This window comes from Coregonus lavaretus (genome assembly GCF_964263955.1).
Source record: "Coregonus lavaretus genome assembly, chromosome: 2".
NCBI classification, from domain to species: domain Eukaryota; kingdom Metazoa; phylum Chordata; class Actinopteri; order Salmoniformes; family Salmonidae; genus Coregonus; species Coregonus lavaretus.
The window spans coordinates 53099756-53117844 of record NC_139989.1 but is presented as its reverse complement, the minus strand read 5'-3'; the positions used below and the strand labels follow the sequence as shown (position 1 = coordinate 53117844).

The window sequence follows — 18089 nt, the reverse complement described above, 5'->3', positions numbered from 1 at the left end:
TGTCTGCTGCTTTTCTCTTTTGCCTGGCACTTAATTAATCCACTTATGCCATACCTGGTTTATAAATCAGATGCTGATTTGGAGAGAACAAAAGCCAGCAGACATGCACTCAGGCCCCTGTAGACCAGACTTGCTCATCCCTGTCATATAGAATGCTGCTCAAGTAATACCAGTGCATATTTGCCAATAGTCTGCCAGATAAACTGTATTTGGCTACTGCCCAAAGTTGTAGGTATTGGTACTTGCTGCATGACATGTTACACAGCAGAACAGATACTATTCACACAGATTTAACAGACCAGGATACGAAACGCAGCCTGGCTGACATTCTTATTTTATTCAAACGATTTTTCAAGATCCCCTATTTCTCTCTTTGTCCAACTAACTATAAGGTCTATGCTGAAACAGTGTACAGCGGTGACAACAGAAGTCAGTGCAAAGTCTACTGTATTTGCACTAAGCAGTTTGCCTCTCGACCACAGAGTGGCGGTAAAGCTGCGTGTATCCCGTTTCCTGTCGTGAGTGCGCGTCCAACGCTGGATGTGAGCGCCACTGTGAGCTGTCTCTTCCCCCAGATCGAAGATGGCGGTGTCGGTGTTTCCCGGCGTGCGGCTCCTCTCTATCGGAGACGCAAACGGAGAAATACAGCGTCACTCCGAGCAGCAGCCTCTACGACTGGAGGTGAAAGCCACACAGGACGCGGCCCTGATCAACCTCTCCAATGGTGAGTGGACTTGAGACAGCTCTTCCATACCCCGGTTCGGCCTGGGCTCCTGGCTAACTTACGTTACCCTGGCTAACTAGCCAGAGCTAAATGCTAACAAGCTAGCTAGCTAACCGATGCGAGTGCCTGGTCTTGCACATGTGTGCGGATGGGGGTTCCACTTCAAAACCGACTGGTTCCACCTATAGAATCCAACGTAACGGGGACTGTTGTTTTCGCTTATCGATACTAGCTAGCTAGCTAAAATAACTTAGTTAGCTACTTCTCCAGCACCGCGACAGCGCACACTGTTGGTAGCTTAGCTAACTATAGGTGGTTAGCATTAGCAAGCTTACTGCGTTCATTTCGTGGCTTGTGGACCACGTTTTGTCTTACCTAGCTATTTGTCTTGAAGAATATTATTTAAAGTAGTTATTTCATGCGAAGTAGTCTGTTTTAGCTCACACGAGACGTTTCCTGGACAGCTAACTAAGTGTGACCAAACATATTAGTTACCTAGCTACCCTTGTTTACTAATATCAACTTCCTAACAATTTAGCGCCAGATTGCCTTTCAATGATGCAGCATCCTATCCCGCAGCTAAGCCTACTAGCCAGCTCGCTACACATTGATGCAGATAGCCAATGCTAATTGACATGTTAGCGTGCGCTTTCATTTCTGCTCCAAAAAGCTAACTGTCAGCCATACTACGCAATGATGTGCCCTTCATGCCACATAGTACTAACAGTTAAAACCAACTGCGTCATATTGGCATTGCCCTCTTTATTAGCTAGTTAGATGGTTTTTATGATAAAGCAAGATAACGTTTGACCCTTTGAGATGTGTATCTTAAGTGTGTTTTGTTTTAGAACGTCGTCGTCTTTGCGCACAGATCATAGTAGCGGTGCAAGCAAGCTAAGTAGCGCGTGCTACTTTATGGTCCACTCATCTACTGTAGCTACCTAGCTGAGTTAAAAATAAGCGATAATCGAAGTCGTTCCAAAGAACAGGCTAAAGGAGGCCTTGTGTGTCGATGAGCTAAACCAGGCTCGTATTAGTTATTCATCTTTGTTCTCCTCTGAACAATAGCCAGCTAGTCCCCCACCTACCCTCTCCCCTGTCGTTGTCTTGTGTGCTCGCGCTCAGAGCTTGCAGCTTTTGTTACACTGAGGCACAGATGGGATGGCCCTTTCAAGAAGCCGTGATGTCCCTAGTTTTGATACAGTCAAGCTTGGGCTGTGGGGAAAGTGGAAATGGGTGTGTGGCTGTGTGTTTTTCAAGGTGTCCTATCAAAGTTTTATGATGTGTGTGATTGCCTGGTCTGGTCCATAGGCCCAACAGCAGTTTCCTCCTCCCAACATTCCCATGATGAAAGATAAACGTTTCCATACCAGGCAGGAATGAACTCCCGATTGAATTGCTACTTAGACCAGCACGACTGAGAGTCTAAAGTAATATGACCAGTTTTACGTTTTCCAATTGGAAAAATAACCTCAGTGTCTTGCCAGACAATCATTTTATTTCTGCGTTATTATAGCCACAATAGCACCTCAATAAAACACAGCACACTAGTAATGGCTATTGACATTTATTATAGTGGGCTCATCATGCTGGAATGGGTGTATTTAAATCTTGTCCATGAGGGGCAATGTCTTGGCCCAGCAAAAATATCATAATTTTGCTCTTCACTTTGACAAGTGTCTGTATGATGACCTGACATTACCTTGTTAGAACATTGACATGGCTATCATCTGGTTGTTACATATCTGTAACATGTCTATAGTGACAGTCCTTGTCCCCCATCTGTCATTCTGTCATTGCCCACAATGTTCAGCTGTAGGCCTTGTAGACAGGACCTGTCGAGTGGAGGGAGATGGTTGTAGCCAAAATATTTTAAAGCATGCACTCTATCTCTCTCTCAGCCCTTGCATCGAACATACACTTGTTAAGCAACACACACACTCCCTCATATGTATTTATTGCAGGTTAATCCTGTGTCAGTAGCTAGTTTGGTCTGTTAATAAAACATGCTGCCTCTGGCTAATTTTTGTAACAGCGCTAGTCTTAATCCCATCACAACTGCTGAATTAAACCACAGATTATCTCACTGCCCGCACAGCACTAGACCTACCTTGCCAAAGTATTGCTTTCACATATCCAGTCTTTAAAACTGTGATCTTTATCATCCAGGAGTGTGTGTGAAATAGCTTCAAAAGAAGAAATTACTAACTTTCCCTCTGCTAAAGGAGGTTACAAATAGCTCTTTGCTTGCTGCTATGGTTGAGATGCTTTGATGCTAATTTAGTCAATAAAGCACTGTGTGCGATAGGGCCAATTGTGTGTTAGCATGTTGTTCTTCATGTTGTGTGACCTACGGACCTACCACGTACTCCTGTGCCACGCATATTCCATGAATGACCTGTTGTAGGCATGTTGCCGTGCCCTAACTAATGTATGCCTCCTCCCACAGCAGAGGAGACATGCGTGTTCAAGTGTTCAGTCTCCCGGGACACAGAGTGCAGTCGCGTGGGGAAACAGTCGTTCATCATCACGCTGGGCTGCAACAGCGTCCTGCTACAGTTCACCTCACCTGCAGGTAGGTAACCCCTGGCAACAACCACTGCTGTGTCTCAGAGAATGCTGTCATTGTCTGTCTGTCTGTCTGGTTTTTCCATCTGTCTTTGACTGCCTGCCAGTAGGCTATATCTGTCTCTGTCATTGACCCTCTGTCTCCTGTGTGTCTTTGACTCCCTGTCCTGGTGCACATGTTCCTGTCCTCATAAAGAGATTCTTATTGTTTCTCAAACTTGTCTTGCCTCTGTCATGTTTGTGAACTGTTATAATTTGTTATAACTGGTCTTTGATTTTTCCATACTATGACTGGCTTAAGACCGTTTAGAACTGTTATGTCTGATTTGTCCTGCTTATAACCTGTTATGACTATCTTCTCAAGAGTTCTCATCGTTCTATAACCTCCTGAAGAACTGCCGCGGCCACAGTGGAGAGCAGTCGGTCTTCAGCGACAGGACAGAGGAATCATCCGCAGTACAGTACTTCCAGGTACACACGCAGAATCTGCCACTCATTGCAATAATTCATTTATTCCAACCTTGATTAGCTCAGTGACTATTAAAACACCTCATGAAAAATAAGCTGTTCTGTCACTTTCTTTTCCTCTCTCTCGTTCTCTCTCTCCTTCGCTCTTCCAGTTCTATGGCTATCTCTCTCAGCAGCAGAACATGATGCAGGACTACGTCAGGACAGGAACCTATCAGAGGGCCATTCTCCAGAACCACATTGACTTCAAGGATAAGGTACTGATGCACTGTCCTGGAACTTAAATATAGCTTCCTCTGAATTGAGTCCTTTGCTGAGTATTTGAAACTAAACTGATGTTTAATTGGTTTGGGATGTAGACACTGCTGGATTTCATTGATGTCTTTATCAGGGAAGAATTAGAATCCATTCCCCTCTCTCTCTAGGTGGTGTTGGATGTGGGCTGTGGTTCAGGGATTCTGTCGTTCTTTGCTGCTCAGGCTGGGGCCAGAAAGGTCTACGCTGTGGAGGCCAGCACCATGGCCCAGCACGCAGAGGTAACACACACACACACAAAACCATGTCGAAATTAAAATTGACCTACAGAACCAGTCAAAAGTTTGGATACACCTACTCATTCAAGGGTTTTTCTTTATTTTTACTATTTTCTACATTGTAGAATAATAGTGAAGACATCAAAACTATGAAATAACACATATGGAATCATGTAGTAACCAAAAAAGTGTTAAACAAATGGAAATATATTTTATATTTGAGATTCTTCAAATAGCCACCCCTTGCCTTGATGACAGCTTTGCACACTCTTGGCATTCTTTCAACCAGCTTCACCTGGAATGCTTTTCCAACAGTCTTAAAGGAGTTCCCACATATGCTGAGCACTTGTTGGCTGCTTTTCCTTCACTCTGCGGTCCAACTCATCCCAAACCATCTCAGTTGGGTCGGGGGATTGTGGAGGCCAGGTCATCTGATGCAGCACTCCATCACTCTCCTTCTTGGTAAAATAACACTTACACAGCCTGGAGGTGTGTTGGGTCATTGTCCTGTTGAAAAACAAATGATAGTCCCACTAAGCCCAAACCAGATGGGATGGCGTATCGCTGCAGAATGCTGTGGTAGCCATGCTGGTTAAGTGTGCCTTGAATTCTAAATTAATCACAGACAGTGTCACCAGCAAAACACCCCCACACCATAACACCTCCTCCTCCATGCTTTACGGTGGGAAATACACATGTGGAGATCATCCGTTCACCCACATCGCGTCTCACAAAGACACGGTGGTTGGAACCAAAAATCTCAAATTTGGACTCATCAGACCAGAGGTAAAATTTCCACTGGTCTAATGTCCATTGCTCGTGTTTCTTGCCCCAAGCAAGTCTCTTCTTCTTATTGGTGTCCTTTAGTAGTGGTTTCTTTGCAGAAATTCGACCATGAAGGCCTGATTCACACAGTCTCCTCTGAACAGTGAATGGTGAGATGTCTGTTACTTGAACTCTGTGAAGCATTTATTTGGGCTGCAACATTTATTTGGGTAACTCAAATTAACTTATCCTCTGCAGCAGAGGTAACTCTGGGTCTTCCATTCCTGTGGCGGTCCTCATGAGAGCCAGTTTCATCATAGCGCTTGATGGTTTTTGCGACTGCACTTGAATAAACTTTAAAAGTTCTTGAAATGTTCCGTATTGACTGACCTTCATGTCTTAAAGTAATGATGGACTGTCGTTTCTCTTTGCTTATTTGAGCTGTTCTTGCCATAATATGGACTTGGTCTTTTACCAAATAGGGCTGTCTTCTGTATACCCCGCCTACCTTGTGACAACACAACTGATTGGCTCAAACGCATTAAAAAGGAAAGAAATTCCACAAATTAACTTTTAAGAAGGTACAGCTGTTAATTGAAATGCATTCCAGGTGACTACCTCATGAAGCTGGTTGAGAGAATGCCAAGAGTGTGCAAAGCTGTCATCAAGGTAAAGGGTGGCTATTTGAAGAATCTCAAATGTAAAATGTTTTGATTTGTTTAACACTTTTTTGGTTACTACATGATTCCATATGTGTTATTTCATATTTTTGATGTCTTCACTATTATTTTACAATGTAAAAAATAGTAAAAATAAAGAAAAACCCTTGAATGAGTAGGTGTGTCCAAACTTTTGACTGGTAGTGTATATATTTTCAAATAACTGCACTTTTTCTGGGCCGCAAATTGATTTTGACATACAAGTCAGTCCCAAAAAAATCTGTGCAGTCCTCCGTTGAATTTTGAAAGCCCTCGAGATTAAAGGTTTGCCCACCCCTGCTCTAACCCTATCCTCTTCTTGACATGCTAGGTAGCCATAAGTCTGGCAAATGTCTCAGTCTCACTCTAATACACACACACACACACACACAATTTTCCTCCCACACACACACTCTAACCCTCTGGTGTCCCCTTCACTAGGTCCTGGTGAACTCTAACCCCCTGGTGTCCCCTCCTCTTGGTCCTTGTGAACTCTAACCGTCTGGTGTCCCCTCCTCTAGGTCCTGGTGAACTCTAACCCCCTGGTCTCCCCTCCTCTAGGTCCTGGTGAACTCTAACCCCCTGGTCTCCCCTCCTCTAGGTCCTGGTGATCTCTAACACTCTGGTTTCCCCTCCACTAGGTCCTGGTGAACTCTAACCCTCTGGTGTCCCCTCCTCTTGGTCCTTGTGAACTCTAACGCTCTGGTCTCCCCTCCTCTTGGTCCTGGTGAACTCTAACCCTCTGGTCTCCCCTCCTCTAGGTCCTGGTGAACACTAACCGTCTGGGGGACCGTGTGGTGGTGATCCCTGGTAAAGTAGAGGAGGTTACGCTACCGGAGCAGGTGGACATCATCATCTCAGAGCCCATGGGTTACATGCTCTTCAACGAGAGGATGCTGGAGAGCTACCTCCACGCCAAGAAGTTCCTCAAGCCTAGCGGTGAGACAGAGGGAAGGTTGGAGGGAGAGCATAGAAAGGGGTAGCGTGGGAGGGAAGGAGAAAGCGAGAAAATGTCAAGAGGTCTGAAGATTATTTTGAATCCCTAGCAGTAAATAATATTAAAGTCTACATTTGAAACTGAGAGACATATTCATCATGACTAGCCACTAGTGATTGTACCATCATTAACTGACTTCCTGTGTGTCGCAGGTAAAATGTTCCCCACCATCGGTGACGTGCACCTGGCCCCCTTCACAGACGAACAGCTCTACATGGAGCAGTTCACCAAGGCCAACTTCTGGTGAGTAGGAGGGGAGGGAGGAGAGAAAAGGGGAGAGTGGGAGGAAGGATGGGGTTGGAGGGACGGAGGGGGAAATGGTAAGAGAAGAAGCAGCTCTGGGAGTTGAAGCAGTGAATGGAAGGAGATATCAGTAACTTTTCATTGGGCTGCTGTAGTTGATGGGATTGAGTTGATAATGATTATATTTCTCACTCACTCAGGTACCAGCCTTCCTTCCATGGTGTGGACCTCTCAGCCTTGCGAGGCGCAGCGGTGGACGAGTACTTTCGCCAGCCCATTGTGGTACGTAGATTTCTCAATTGTATGTCAGACTCTTGAACACCTATTTTCTGACATTGCCTGCACCTCCCACCATGTGGGGTGCAGGGGGACGGTTAACTAGGAAATGTACAGTGAGGGAAAAAAGTATTTGATCCCCTGCTGATTTTGTACGTTTGCCCACTGACAAAGAAATGATCAGTCTATAATTTTAATGGTAGGTTTATTTGAACAGTGAGAGACAGAATAACAAAATGTTATAAATTGATTTTCATTTTAATGAGGGAAATAAGTGTTTGACCCCCTCTCAATCAGAAAGATTTCTGGCTCCCAGGTGTCTTTTATACAGGTAACGAGCTGAGATTAGGAGCACACTCTTAAAGGGAGTGCTCCTAATCTCAGTTTACCTGTATAAAAGACACCTGTCCACAGAAGCAATCAATCAATCAGATTCCAAACTCTCCACCATGGCCAAGACCAAAGAGCTCTCCAAGGATGTCAGGGACAAGATTGTAGACCTACACAAGGCTGGAAGGGGCTACATGACCATCGCCAAGCAGCTTGGTGAGAAGGTGACAACAGTTGGTGTGATTATTTGCAAATGGAAGAAACACAAAATAACTGTCAATCTCCCTCGGCCTGGGGCTCCATGCAAGATCTCACCTCGTGGAGTTGCAATGATCATGAGAACGGTGAGGAATCAGCCCAGAACTACACGGGAGGATCTTGTCAATGATCTCAAGGCAGCTGGGACCATAGTCACCAAGAAAACAATTGGTAACACACTACGCCGTGAAGGACTGAAATCCTGCACCGCCCGCAAGGTCCCCCTGCTCAAGAAAGCACATATACAGGGCCGTCTGAAGTTTGCCAATGAACATCTGAATGATTCAGAGGAGAACTGGGTGAAAGTGTTGTGGTCAGATGAGACCAAAATCAAGCTCTTCGGCATCAACTCAACTCGTCGTGTTTGGAGGAGGAGGAATGCTGCCTATGACCCCAAGAACACCATCCCCACTGTCAAACATGGAGGTGGAAACATTATGCTTTGGGGGTGTTTTTCTGCTATGGGGACAGGACAACTTCACCGCATCAAAGGGACGATGGACGGGGCCATGTACTGTCAAATCTTGGGTGAGAACCTCCTTCCCTCAGCCAGGACATTGAAAATGGGTCGTGGGTGGGTATTCCAGCATGACAATGACCCAAAAGACACGGCCAAGGCAACAAAGGTGTGGCTCAAAAAGAAGCACATTAAGGTCCTGGAGTGGCCTAGCCAGTCTTCAGACCTTAATCCCATAGAAAATCTGTGGAGGGAGCTGAATGTTCGAGTTGCCAAATGTCAGCCTCGAAACCTTAATGACTTGGAGAAGATCTGCAAAGAGGAGTGGGACAAAATCCCTCCTGAGATGTGTGCAAACCTGGTGGCCAACTACAAGAAACGTCTGACCTCTGTGATTGCCAACAAGGGTTTTGCCACCAAGTACTAAGTCATGTTTTGCAGAGGGGTCAAATACTTATTTCCCTCATTAAAATGCAAATCAATTTATAACATTTCTGACATGCGTTTTTCTGGATTTTTTTGTTGTTATTCTGTCTCTCACTGTTCAAATAAACCTACCATTAAAATTATAGACTGATCATGTCTTTGTCAGTGGGCAAACGTACAAAATCAGCAGGGGATCAAATACTTTTTTCCCTCACTGTATATGGGAGGGGTGTTTAAGGCCTGAAATAGTCAGGGGGTATGTGGGGACAAGAGCTGTTTGTGGAAGATTGGGTGGCAAAGTACGGACTGGCCAGTGTGTTTGTTTACCTCCAAGGGTGGTACATGAGGTGTGTGTGTGTGTCTATGGGCAAACGCTGATGCAGGATAGGAGATTGCCTGTATGGGAGTTTGTGTTTGTGGTAGGAGATACCACAGTTACACTGTGTGTGTGTGTTATGAAGGCTGGGATAAATAAGCTAGATGCAGTCTGAGTTTAGGATCCCAATGTTTTCGCCCAGTCCAGCTCCCCTAGTCTTAACACCACAGAACCAACAGTACGGTTTCAACAGTACTATCACTGCTCATATGAATCTCAACCCTTTTATCACACACAGCACCACACACACACCGACAGCGACACACACACCCTTTTCCAGCGGTAGTCAGCTGGGCAGGCCTCCTCCGTGCCTGCTCCAGTGTTACTCTGCTGGGAGAGCCTGGTTCTGGGTACAGCCTCTGTTCTAGATCATTCAAATAAGACATAGACTGTCTCCATACCCACTCAAGCCAATGCTGCCGTAAAACATTTATCTCACTGGGACTTACCTGGATACTCGCTTCCCTCTATCTCTCCATCCCCTCTTCCCTCTCTCTCCCTCCCCTCTTCCCTCTCTCTCTCTTCCCTCTCCTCTTCCCTCTCTCTCTCTCTCCCTCCCCTCTTTCCTCTCTCTTCCCTCTCTCTCCCTCCCCTCTTCCCTCTCTCTCTCTTCCCTCTCTCTCTCTTCCCGCTCTCTCTCTATTCCCTCTCTCTCCCTCTTCCCTCTCTCTCTCCTTCCTCCTTTTTCTTTCCCTCCCCATCTCAGGACACATTTGATATCCGTATCTTGATGGCCAAGTCTGTCAAATACACAGTCAACTTCCTGGAGGCCAAAGAGGAGGATTTGTACAGGTGTGTGTGTCTGTGTGCCGTCTGTCTGTGTCTGTTATTCCCTCATATATTTATTATTGAATTGTTATTCTTAGATTGAGCTGAGAATTGCGATGCATAGATACATGTTACAGAATGTGGGGATGTCCTACTTCTCTAATATGGTGCTGCTTCCAATTCGAAATTCCTACATCAGCAAAACATACTACATAATTCCTTCTACTAGTGTGTAAAAATAACCGTAAAGCGGCAATCAGCAGTAGAAACGATAACAAAGTGAATTCCCCACCCCTCTTTAGGTAAAAAGCTGAGGGATGGGGCTGGAGAAATGTAACCACTCTCAAATGCAAGGACTGACCATCCATGATATCAAAATTATAGTTTTAAACATGTTTTGACTTGATATATTGTTTACATTTACTTTGTTTACAAACATTGGAGTAAAACAAATATTTTGGGTTCTGATGGGTTATGACAGTTGAACTAAGTTCATTAGGCATTTCTAAGTTAAATACTTCAAGACTCAATGGGCACATATCATTAATTTATAAGTCCAAAAATGGATGTAGCAACTGCTGATTGCCCCTTTAACTAGACTAACACTTATCCCACTCTTTTCTCTCTTTCCCTCTCTCTCTCCCCTTCTCTCTCGCTCTCTCTTTCAGGATAGAGATTCCCTTTAAGTTCCATATGATGCACTCAGGGCTGGTGCACGGCCTGGCCTTCTGGTTCGATGTAGCGTTCATGGGATCAATGTAAGTCGGCCTAAGCTGCCTTAACCAATCACCGGGGGCCAGGGCTGAAGTGTGTGTGTGTGTGTGTGTGTGTGTGTGTGTGTGTGTGTGGTCAGAAGGTCACAGGAATTACTGTAAAATCTGATCACTTGATCCAGGACTCCTGACCTATATGGATCCTGACTATATCTACACCCTCACTTTCCTTTTTCTTTGATCACTTGTTTTTTTATTTCTCACAGACGTTGCAACAAACACCAAGACAGAAAGCGGGTGCAACTTAAAAGCAATACCATATAGTACAATACATTCACTATAGAAACATTTCACAATAAGTTGTAGCTATAGAAACATTTCACAATAAGTTGTAACTATAGAAACATTTCACAATAAGTTGTAGCTATAGAAACATTTCACAATAAGCTGTAGCTATAGAAACATTTCATAATAATAATAATAATGTGCCATTTAGCAGACGCTTTTATCCAAAGTGACTTACAGTCATGTGCTCATACATTTTTGTGTATGGGTGGTCCCGGGGATCGAACCCACTACCTTGGCGTTACAAGCGCCGTGCTCTACCAGCTGAGCTACAGAGGACCACAATAAGTTGTAACTATAGAAACATTTCACAATAAGTTGTAACTATAGAAACATTTCACAATAAGTTGTAAATGGCTGTTCCTACTGTATATCTGACAATGCTTGTACTGTAGTAGGATGACGTTGATTGAACCTTAAAGTATCCTGACCTCTAACCCCCCTCCCTCTCTCTGCAGGGTGACAGTGTGGCTCTCCACGGCTCCCACAGAGCCCCTGACCCACTGGTACCAGGTCCGCTGTCTGCTCCAGTCACCCCTCTTCACCAAGGCAGGAGACACACTCTCCGGCACAGCACTGCTCATCGCCAACAAGAGGTAAGGGACTGTAGAGGGGTCTACTGGGGGTCTGTTAGGGATGGGAGGCTTTGGCTTGTGTTATAATATGACACTTGTGTGTGTAGGTGATGTACAGTGCGCTCCATTAGTATTGAGACAGTGACATTATTATTTTTTGCCTCATACAATGACTATGGGGTTCAAGTGCAGACTGTCAGCTTTAATTTGAGGGTATTTTCATCCATATCGGGTTAACCATTTAGAAATGACAGCACTTTATGTATGTAGTCCCCCCATTTTAAGGGAACCAAAAGTATGGAAACAAATTCATCTGTGTGTATTAAAGTTGTAAAAATTTAAGTATTTGGACCCAATCGTCATAGCACGCAATGACCACATCAAGCTTGTGACTCTACACATTTGTTGGATGCATTTGCTGTTTGTTTTGGTTGTTTCCGATTCTTTTGTGGCCAGTTGAAATTAATGGTAAATAATGTATTGTCATTTTTGAGTCACTTTTATTGTAAATAACAATAGAATATGTTTCTAAACACTTCTACATTAATGTGGATGCTACCATGATTACATATAATCCTGAATGAATCGTGAATAATGATGAGTGAGAAAGTTAGTGTAACCTCATGCTAACCTCTCACCATTACAATAACAGAGGAGCTTAGCATTTGGTGGGGGTGGGGTGGGGGGGGTGATGATATTTGTGCATCTGTAACTTCATAGTCATTGTATCATTTAAAATTCAAAGTGCTGGGGTACAGAGCCAAAACAACGTGTCACTGTCCCAATACTTTTGGAGCTCACTGTGTGTACAGTGCCTTCGGAAAAGTATTCAGACCACTTGACTTTTTCCACATTTTGTTACATTACAGCCTTATTCTAAAATGGATTAAATAAAATAAATCCTCAGTAATCTACACACAATACCCCATAATGACAAAGTGAAAACAATGTTATAAAAAATATAAAAAACAGATAGCTTTGCTATGAGACTTGAAATGGAGCTCAGGTGCATCCTGTTTCCATTGATCATCCTTGAGATGTTACTACAGCTTGAATGGAGTCTACTGTGGTCAATTCAATTGATTGGACATGATTTGGAAAGGCACAGACCTGTCTATATAAGGTCCCACAGTTGACAGTGCATGTCAGAGCAAAAACCAAGCCATGGGGTCGAAGGAAATGTCTGTAGAGCTCAGAGACATGATTGTGTCGAGGCACAGATCTGGGGAAGGGTACCAAAACATTTCTGTAGCATTGAAGGTCCCCAAGAACACAGTGGCGTCCATCATTCTTAAATGGAAGAAGTTTGGAACCACCAAGACTCTTCCCCGGCCAAACTGAGCAATCTGGGGAGAAGGGCCTTGGTCAGGGAGGTGACCAAGAACCCGATGGTCACTCTGACAGAGCTCTAGAGTTCCTCTGCGGAGATGGGAGTACCTTCCAGAAGGACAACAATCTCTGCAGCACTCCACCAATCAGGCCTTTATGGGAGACTGGCTAGACGGTAGACACTCCTCAGTAAAAGGCACATGACATCCCCCTTGGAGTTTGCCAAAAGGCACCCAAAGATTCTCAGACCATGAGAAACAAGATTCTCTGGTCTGATGAAACCAAGATTGAAATCTTTGGCCTGAATGCCAAATGTCACGTCTGGAGGAAACCTGGCACCATCCCTACGGTGAAGCATGGTGGTGGCAGCATCATGCTGTGGGGATGTTTTTCAGCGGCAGGGACTAGGAGACTAGTCAGGATCGAGGGAAAGATGAATGAAGCAAAGTACAGAGAGATCGTTGATGAACCTGCTCCAGAGTGCTCAGGACCTCAGACTGGGACGAAGGTTCACCTTCCAACAGGACAACGACCTTAAGCACACAGCCAAGAGAACTCAGGAGTGGCTTCGGGACAAGTCTGAATGTCCTTGAGTGGCCCAGCCAGAGCCCGTACTTGAACCCGATCGAACATGTCTGGAGAGACCTGAAAATAGCTGTGCAGCAACGCTTCCCATCCAACCTGACAGAGCTTGAGAGGATCTGCAGAGAAGAATGGGAGAAACTCCCCAAATACAGATGTGCCAAGCTTGTAGCGTCATACCCAAGATGACTCAAGACTGTAATCGCTGCCAAAGGTGCTTCAACAAAGTACTGAGTAAAGGGTTTGAATACTTATGTAAATGTGATATTTTGTTTTTTATTTTTATTTTTTATTAGCAAACATTTCTACAAACTTGTTTTTGCTTTGTCATTATGGGGTATTATGTGTAGATTGATGAGGGGGTAAAACAATTCAAGCAATTTTAGAAAAGGCTCTAACATAACAAAATGTGGAAAAAGTCAAGGGGTCTGAATACTTTCTGAAGGCACTGTATATATGTGTGTTACAAATGTGTGCTTGCTGTCTCTGTTTCTCTCCCTTCTCACCTCCTCCATACCAACACCTTCTCTCCTCCCATACCAACCCCGGCTCTCTTCCCTCCCCACAGACAAAGCTATGACATCAGTATTGTTGCACAAGTGGACCAGACAGGCTCCAAGTCCAGCAACCTCCTGGACTTGAAGAACCCCTTTTTCAGGTGAGTTGGTCTGTTCCGCTGCCCTTGGCCTGTGCCATTCAGGATAACGAGGGGGGGGGGGAAGGGGAGCTCCCTCTCATGGCGTGTATGTTGTTGTGTATGTGTGTGTTTTTGTAGGTACACAGGCAGCACCCCCACCCCCCCTCCTGGGTCGCACTACACCTCCCCCTCTGAGACCATGTGGAACAATGGGGGGGCCTACAGCATGAGCCAGGGCATGGCTGTGTCAGGTAAATACACACACATAGAGGACACAGGTAGAGGGGACACATACGCACACAGAAGACATACCCACACACACTGCATGAGGCAGAACAATGTTGTGTCGGGTAAACGCACACACAGACAAAAAACAAACACAATCTGACCCATGATAACATCATGACCAAATGTCTTACTAAACTGTAGTAATATCCCAGAATAGATCAGGCTAACAGAGTAGCAGACAGACAGGGGATGCATGCTCTCTCTGAGGGGAAAACGGTGTGTGAGAGAAAGGATGCTTATGCTTCTCCTGTGCTTTTCTCTATTTCGCTCCCCATCTCTCTCGTTCTCTCTTCTCCCCATCTCTCTCGTTCTCTCTTCTCCCCATCTCTCTCGTTCTCTCTTCCCCGTCTCATCCTCTCATCTCTCTCTCCTCTCTCTCAGGGATGCCTACAGCCTATGACCTCAGTACGGTCATGGGCAGCGGCTCGACGGTGTCCCACAACAACCTCATCCCCCTCGGTAGGATACTATGGACTGACTGACAAACCGACAGACTGAGACATCACAGACAGTGTGACTGACTGTGTGTGTGTGTGTGTTTGCACATTTGTGTGTGTTTGTTAATACACAGTCTCACTGTTACCTCTATTCCTGCCCTCCCTCAGTGAACACAGGGATAGTGAATCACACCCACTCAAGGATGGGCTCCATCATGAGCACAGGAATCGTCCAGGGTACGTCTCTTTATACACTATACCAGAGTTCCCTCCCCCCCGAGTGCACGTTTTGGTTTTTACCCTAGCACTACACAGCTGATTCAAATAATCAAAGGTTGATGATGAGTTGATTATTTGAATCAGCTGTGTGGTGCTAGGGGGGGCAGGACAGGACAGAGTTTGGGAAACCCTGCACTATACTACATCAAGTCAACAGCTTCCTAAACGCCTATCATTTGTGTAAATAGAGGGGATGGATTCTGAAGTATGTGACATAGTTGGCCCACAACCAATCAAGGGAAGGTGATAACACTCTTTCCCTCTCTCTCCCGCCCCTTTTCTCCCCATCACTCTTTCTCCCTCATCTCTCCAGGAGCTTCTACTGGCCAGTCAGGTCCTAGCAGCAGCAGCTCTAACCAGCAGCAGCATTATCCCGTCACCAACCAGTTCACCATGGGGGGACCCGCCATCTCCATGGCCTCTCCCATGGCCATCCCTAGCAACACCATGCATTATGGGAGTTAAGACCTCGTCACCCCTCACCTCCGACCCCCTGCATGACCTCTACTAGCCCCTCCCCCTGACCGACCATAGCCAGAACCAGAATACCAAAACCAGTGCTGTCATGTTGTCCCTTCAGCACCTTCCTTCTTCTTTCTCCTTTACTGTCCATCTCTCCATCTATCACTGGTGTTATTCGCTCATATCCGTCCCTCCCTGCCGCTACAGACACTCTCTCCGTTTTGAGAGCTGTTCCCCTACTCCCTCCCTCCCTCATCATCGTGCAGCAGCTGCTATGATATCCCCAGTCCAGCCAGAGGGTGGCAGCACCTCTACGTTCAACTGACAGACTGATCAGCACAAGAAATTGGCCGTTTTTTTGAATGGAGAGCTGAACTGATGTGAACTTTGTTTGACTGGACCTTTTTATGCTTTACAGACGCATACATGTACACCTACACACACATATTGAACACAGAGACATTTGTTGCAAAGAAGAACTCATTGTACGACTGTACAGCAGGTATCATCTCTTTTATCCGGGTTCCCTCACTCCTCTCCTCCCTTTTGGACATTTGGCCTCCCATAGTGCCGGTGTGATGCCCCACCCTTCCCCCTCTTCCACCAAACACACACCCAACCCCATCCACTACAGCCAGTCGCCATCCCCCCTCCCCTCATCGCTGGATTGGATGTCCCCCACTACAGATCTACACTGAAAGGACGGGGCTTTCCTATACAGTAGAACACTATGAACACCCCTCACCGACCGCCATTTTGTTTTCATATCGAGGCACTTCTCCACCTGCCTGTAGAGCCTCTCTCCTTAAGAGACGGCCCCATTCCAGACCGCTAGCTCCGCTCCACCCCCCCACCCAAGTTGTTTGTCTGGTCGTCCATAGTGGTAGTCTTTAGCCCAGTAGACCTAGGCTGTCCCTCAAGACACCCTATTCACTATACAGTGCTCTACTTTTGACTAGAGCCACATGGCCAAATGAAGTGCACTATATAGGGAATAAGGTGTCATTTGAGACGTAGCCTAGATGTCAGTGTGTAGGAGAACCCTGTAGAATGTGATCTTGAAGAATACCACCTCTGGAACCCTGATGTTAGAACCTCACCTCTGATGGACTGATTGACTTGTGAGGTGTGTCGTCCAAAACCAATGAGCTTTGAGGACACAGCAGCAGACCCAGCCCCCCACTCCCCATCAGGATTGCAGTGAGCCGGAGTGGGCTGATTGGATTGATGGAGGCAGGGGTGGGATGGACCCACAGACTGCCAGTATGGACCAAGGCCAGTGGTGTGGGCCGTTGGAGCAGCTGTATCCTAGTTTACATCCTCCCCAGTTTCCTTTCCTTCCTTCATTTTCAGACTGAGGTGGGGAGTTTGGGATAGAGGGGAGTAGGGAGTCACCTCTTTCCCTCCCCCCTCCCTCACTACCTATGATCTCCAGACTCTTAACATATCTAAACCTCACCCCTCCAATCTCCTCCCTCCTTTCCCGGACAAGCCAATTGCCCAACCTTCGTACAAAGACTTAATGGACATGTATGCATTGCTTCCAGTCACAATTTATGGACTGAGTTTAATTACATTTTTTTGATTTAGCAAGTTTTATGAAGAGAAAATGTCTTGCTAGTTTGTAGGGTTAACTTTTTTTCAGTTGTCATTATTTGTTTTATTTCTTTCACAGAAAAGCAACAAACAAAAAAAAGTATAAAAGGAGTAAATTAAATGTTGGTGGAGAAGTCCCAAAAAAAATCCTCGGGTTAAGTCTTATAATATTTTACTTTTGTTGAGATATTGCAGTTAGAATCATACATAACACCAATGTTGTGATAGTTGCTATCTTAGCATTCAAACACTACTTTTCTCTGACCTCAGAAGGGACATCTATTGATGGAAAGTGCATCAGGAAGTCTCTTGTTCATTGTTTTTAAAGACATTGCCCCTAACACGTAGCCACAGATCTAGGATCAGATTTTCCTAACCATAAACAGTAGTTAGGGACAACTAATGAAATCTGTTTTCATAACGGCAATAACGTCTCCTTGAGGGTAAGTCAAAAAATCTTGGTCCTTCTGTGTGCCATACACTATGAGCCTATATAAGTCAGCAGACATTGACTGTAAATGTGTCCTCCAAGCACACATACAAAGCAGCTACCTCTGGAGTGCTCAGCTGTCCCATAAATCTCAGGGATCATTGCTGGGCCTAGCCAGTCTTGAGGCTTCAGAACAAACAAGAATCCCTGTTACAGTAAGCAGAGCACTGACAACTCGAAGGCTGGAACCAATGCTGCCTACCTGAGATCTCTCTACTTCCCCATATGAAATAGTAGATAGGTTGAAATCAAGATGGTAGAAATTCAACAGCTTATTTCACAGCTAGATGAAGGCAGCCTTCATCTCCAGCCCCTAGTTGTGCAGGCTTTTGTCCCAGCCCAGTACCTACCAACACACCTGAACTAATTGAACTAATCTGGATTAATTGAATCAGGTGTGTTAGTGCTTTGCTGGAACAAAAGCCTGCACTGACATAGCCCTCCAGGACTGGAGTTGGAGACCCCTGCC

The 18089-nt window shown here is 45.4% G+C and overlaps 1 protein-coding gene across 2 annotated transcripts; it reads left to right on the top strand.

The window, feature by feature from the left end:
- Window positions 1-553: 553 nt before the first annotated feature.
- On the top strand, window positions 554-18036 carry LOC311105507 (histone-arginine methyltransferase CARM1-like). 2 transcript variants are annotated; one of them, XM_084147679.1, is made up of 16 exons: window positions 554-724; window positions 3177-3299; window positions 3657-3763; window positions 3913-4017; window positions 4186-4296; window positions 6518-6695; window positions 6906-6996; window positions 7197-7278; window positions 9826-9911; window positions 10556-10645; window positions 11404-11541; window positions 14000-14089; window positions 14207-14319; window positions 14738-14815; window positions 14962-15030; window positions 15386-18036. In XM_084147679.1, the coding sequence occupies exons 1-16, from the start codon at window positions 583-585 to the stop codon at window positions 15535-15537; spliced, it is 1755 nt and encodes a 584-aa protein (XP_084003805.1). In that variant the 5' UTR covers window positions 554-582; the 3' UTR covers window positions 15538-18036. The 2 variants fall into 2 exon arrangements, with proteins under 2 accessions (XP_084003805.1, XP_084003804.1); XM_084147678.1 differs by having other exon boundaries at window positions 3174-3299.
- Window positions 18037-18089: the final 53 nt, after the last annotated feature.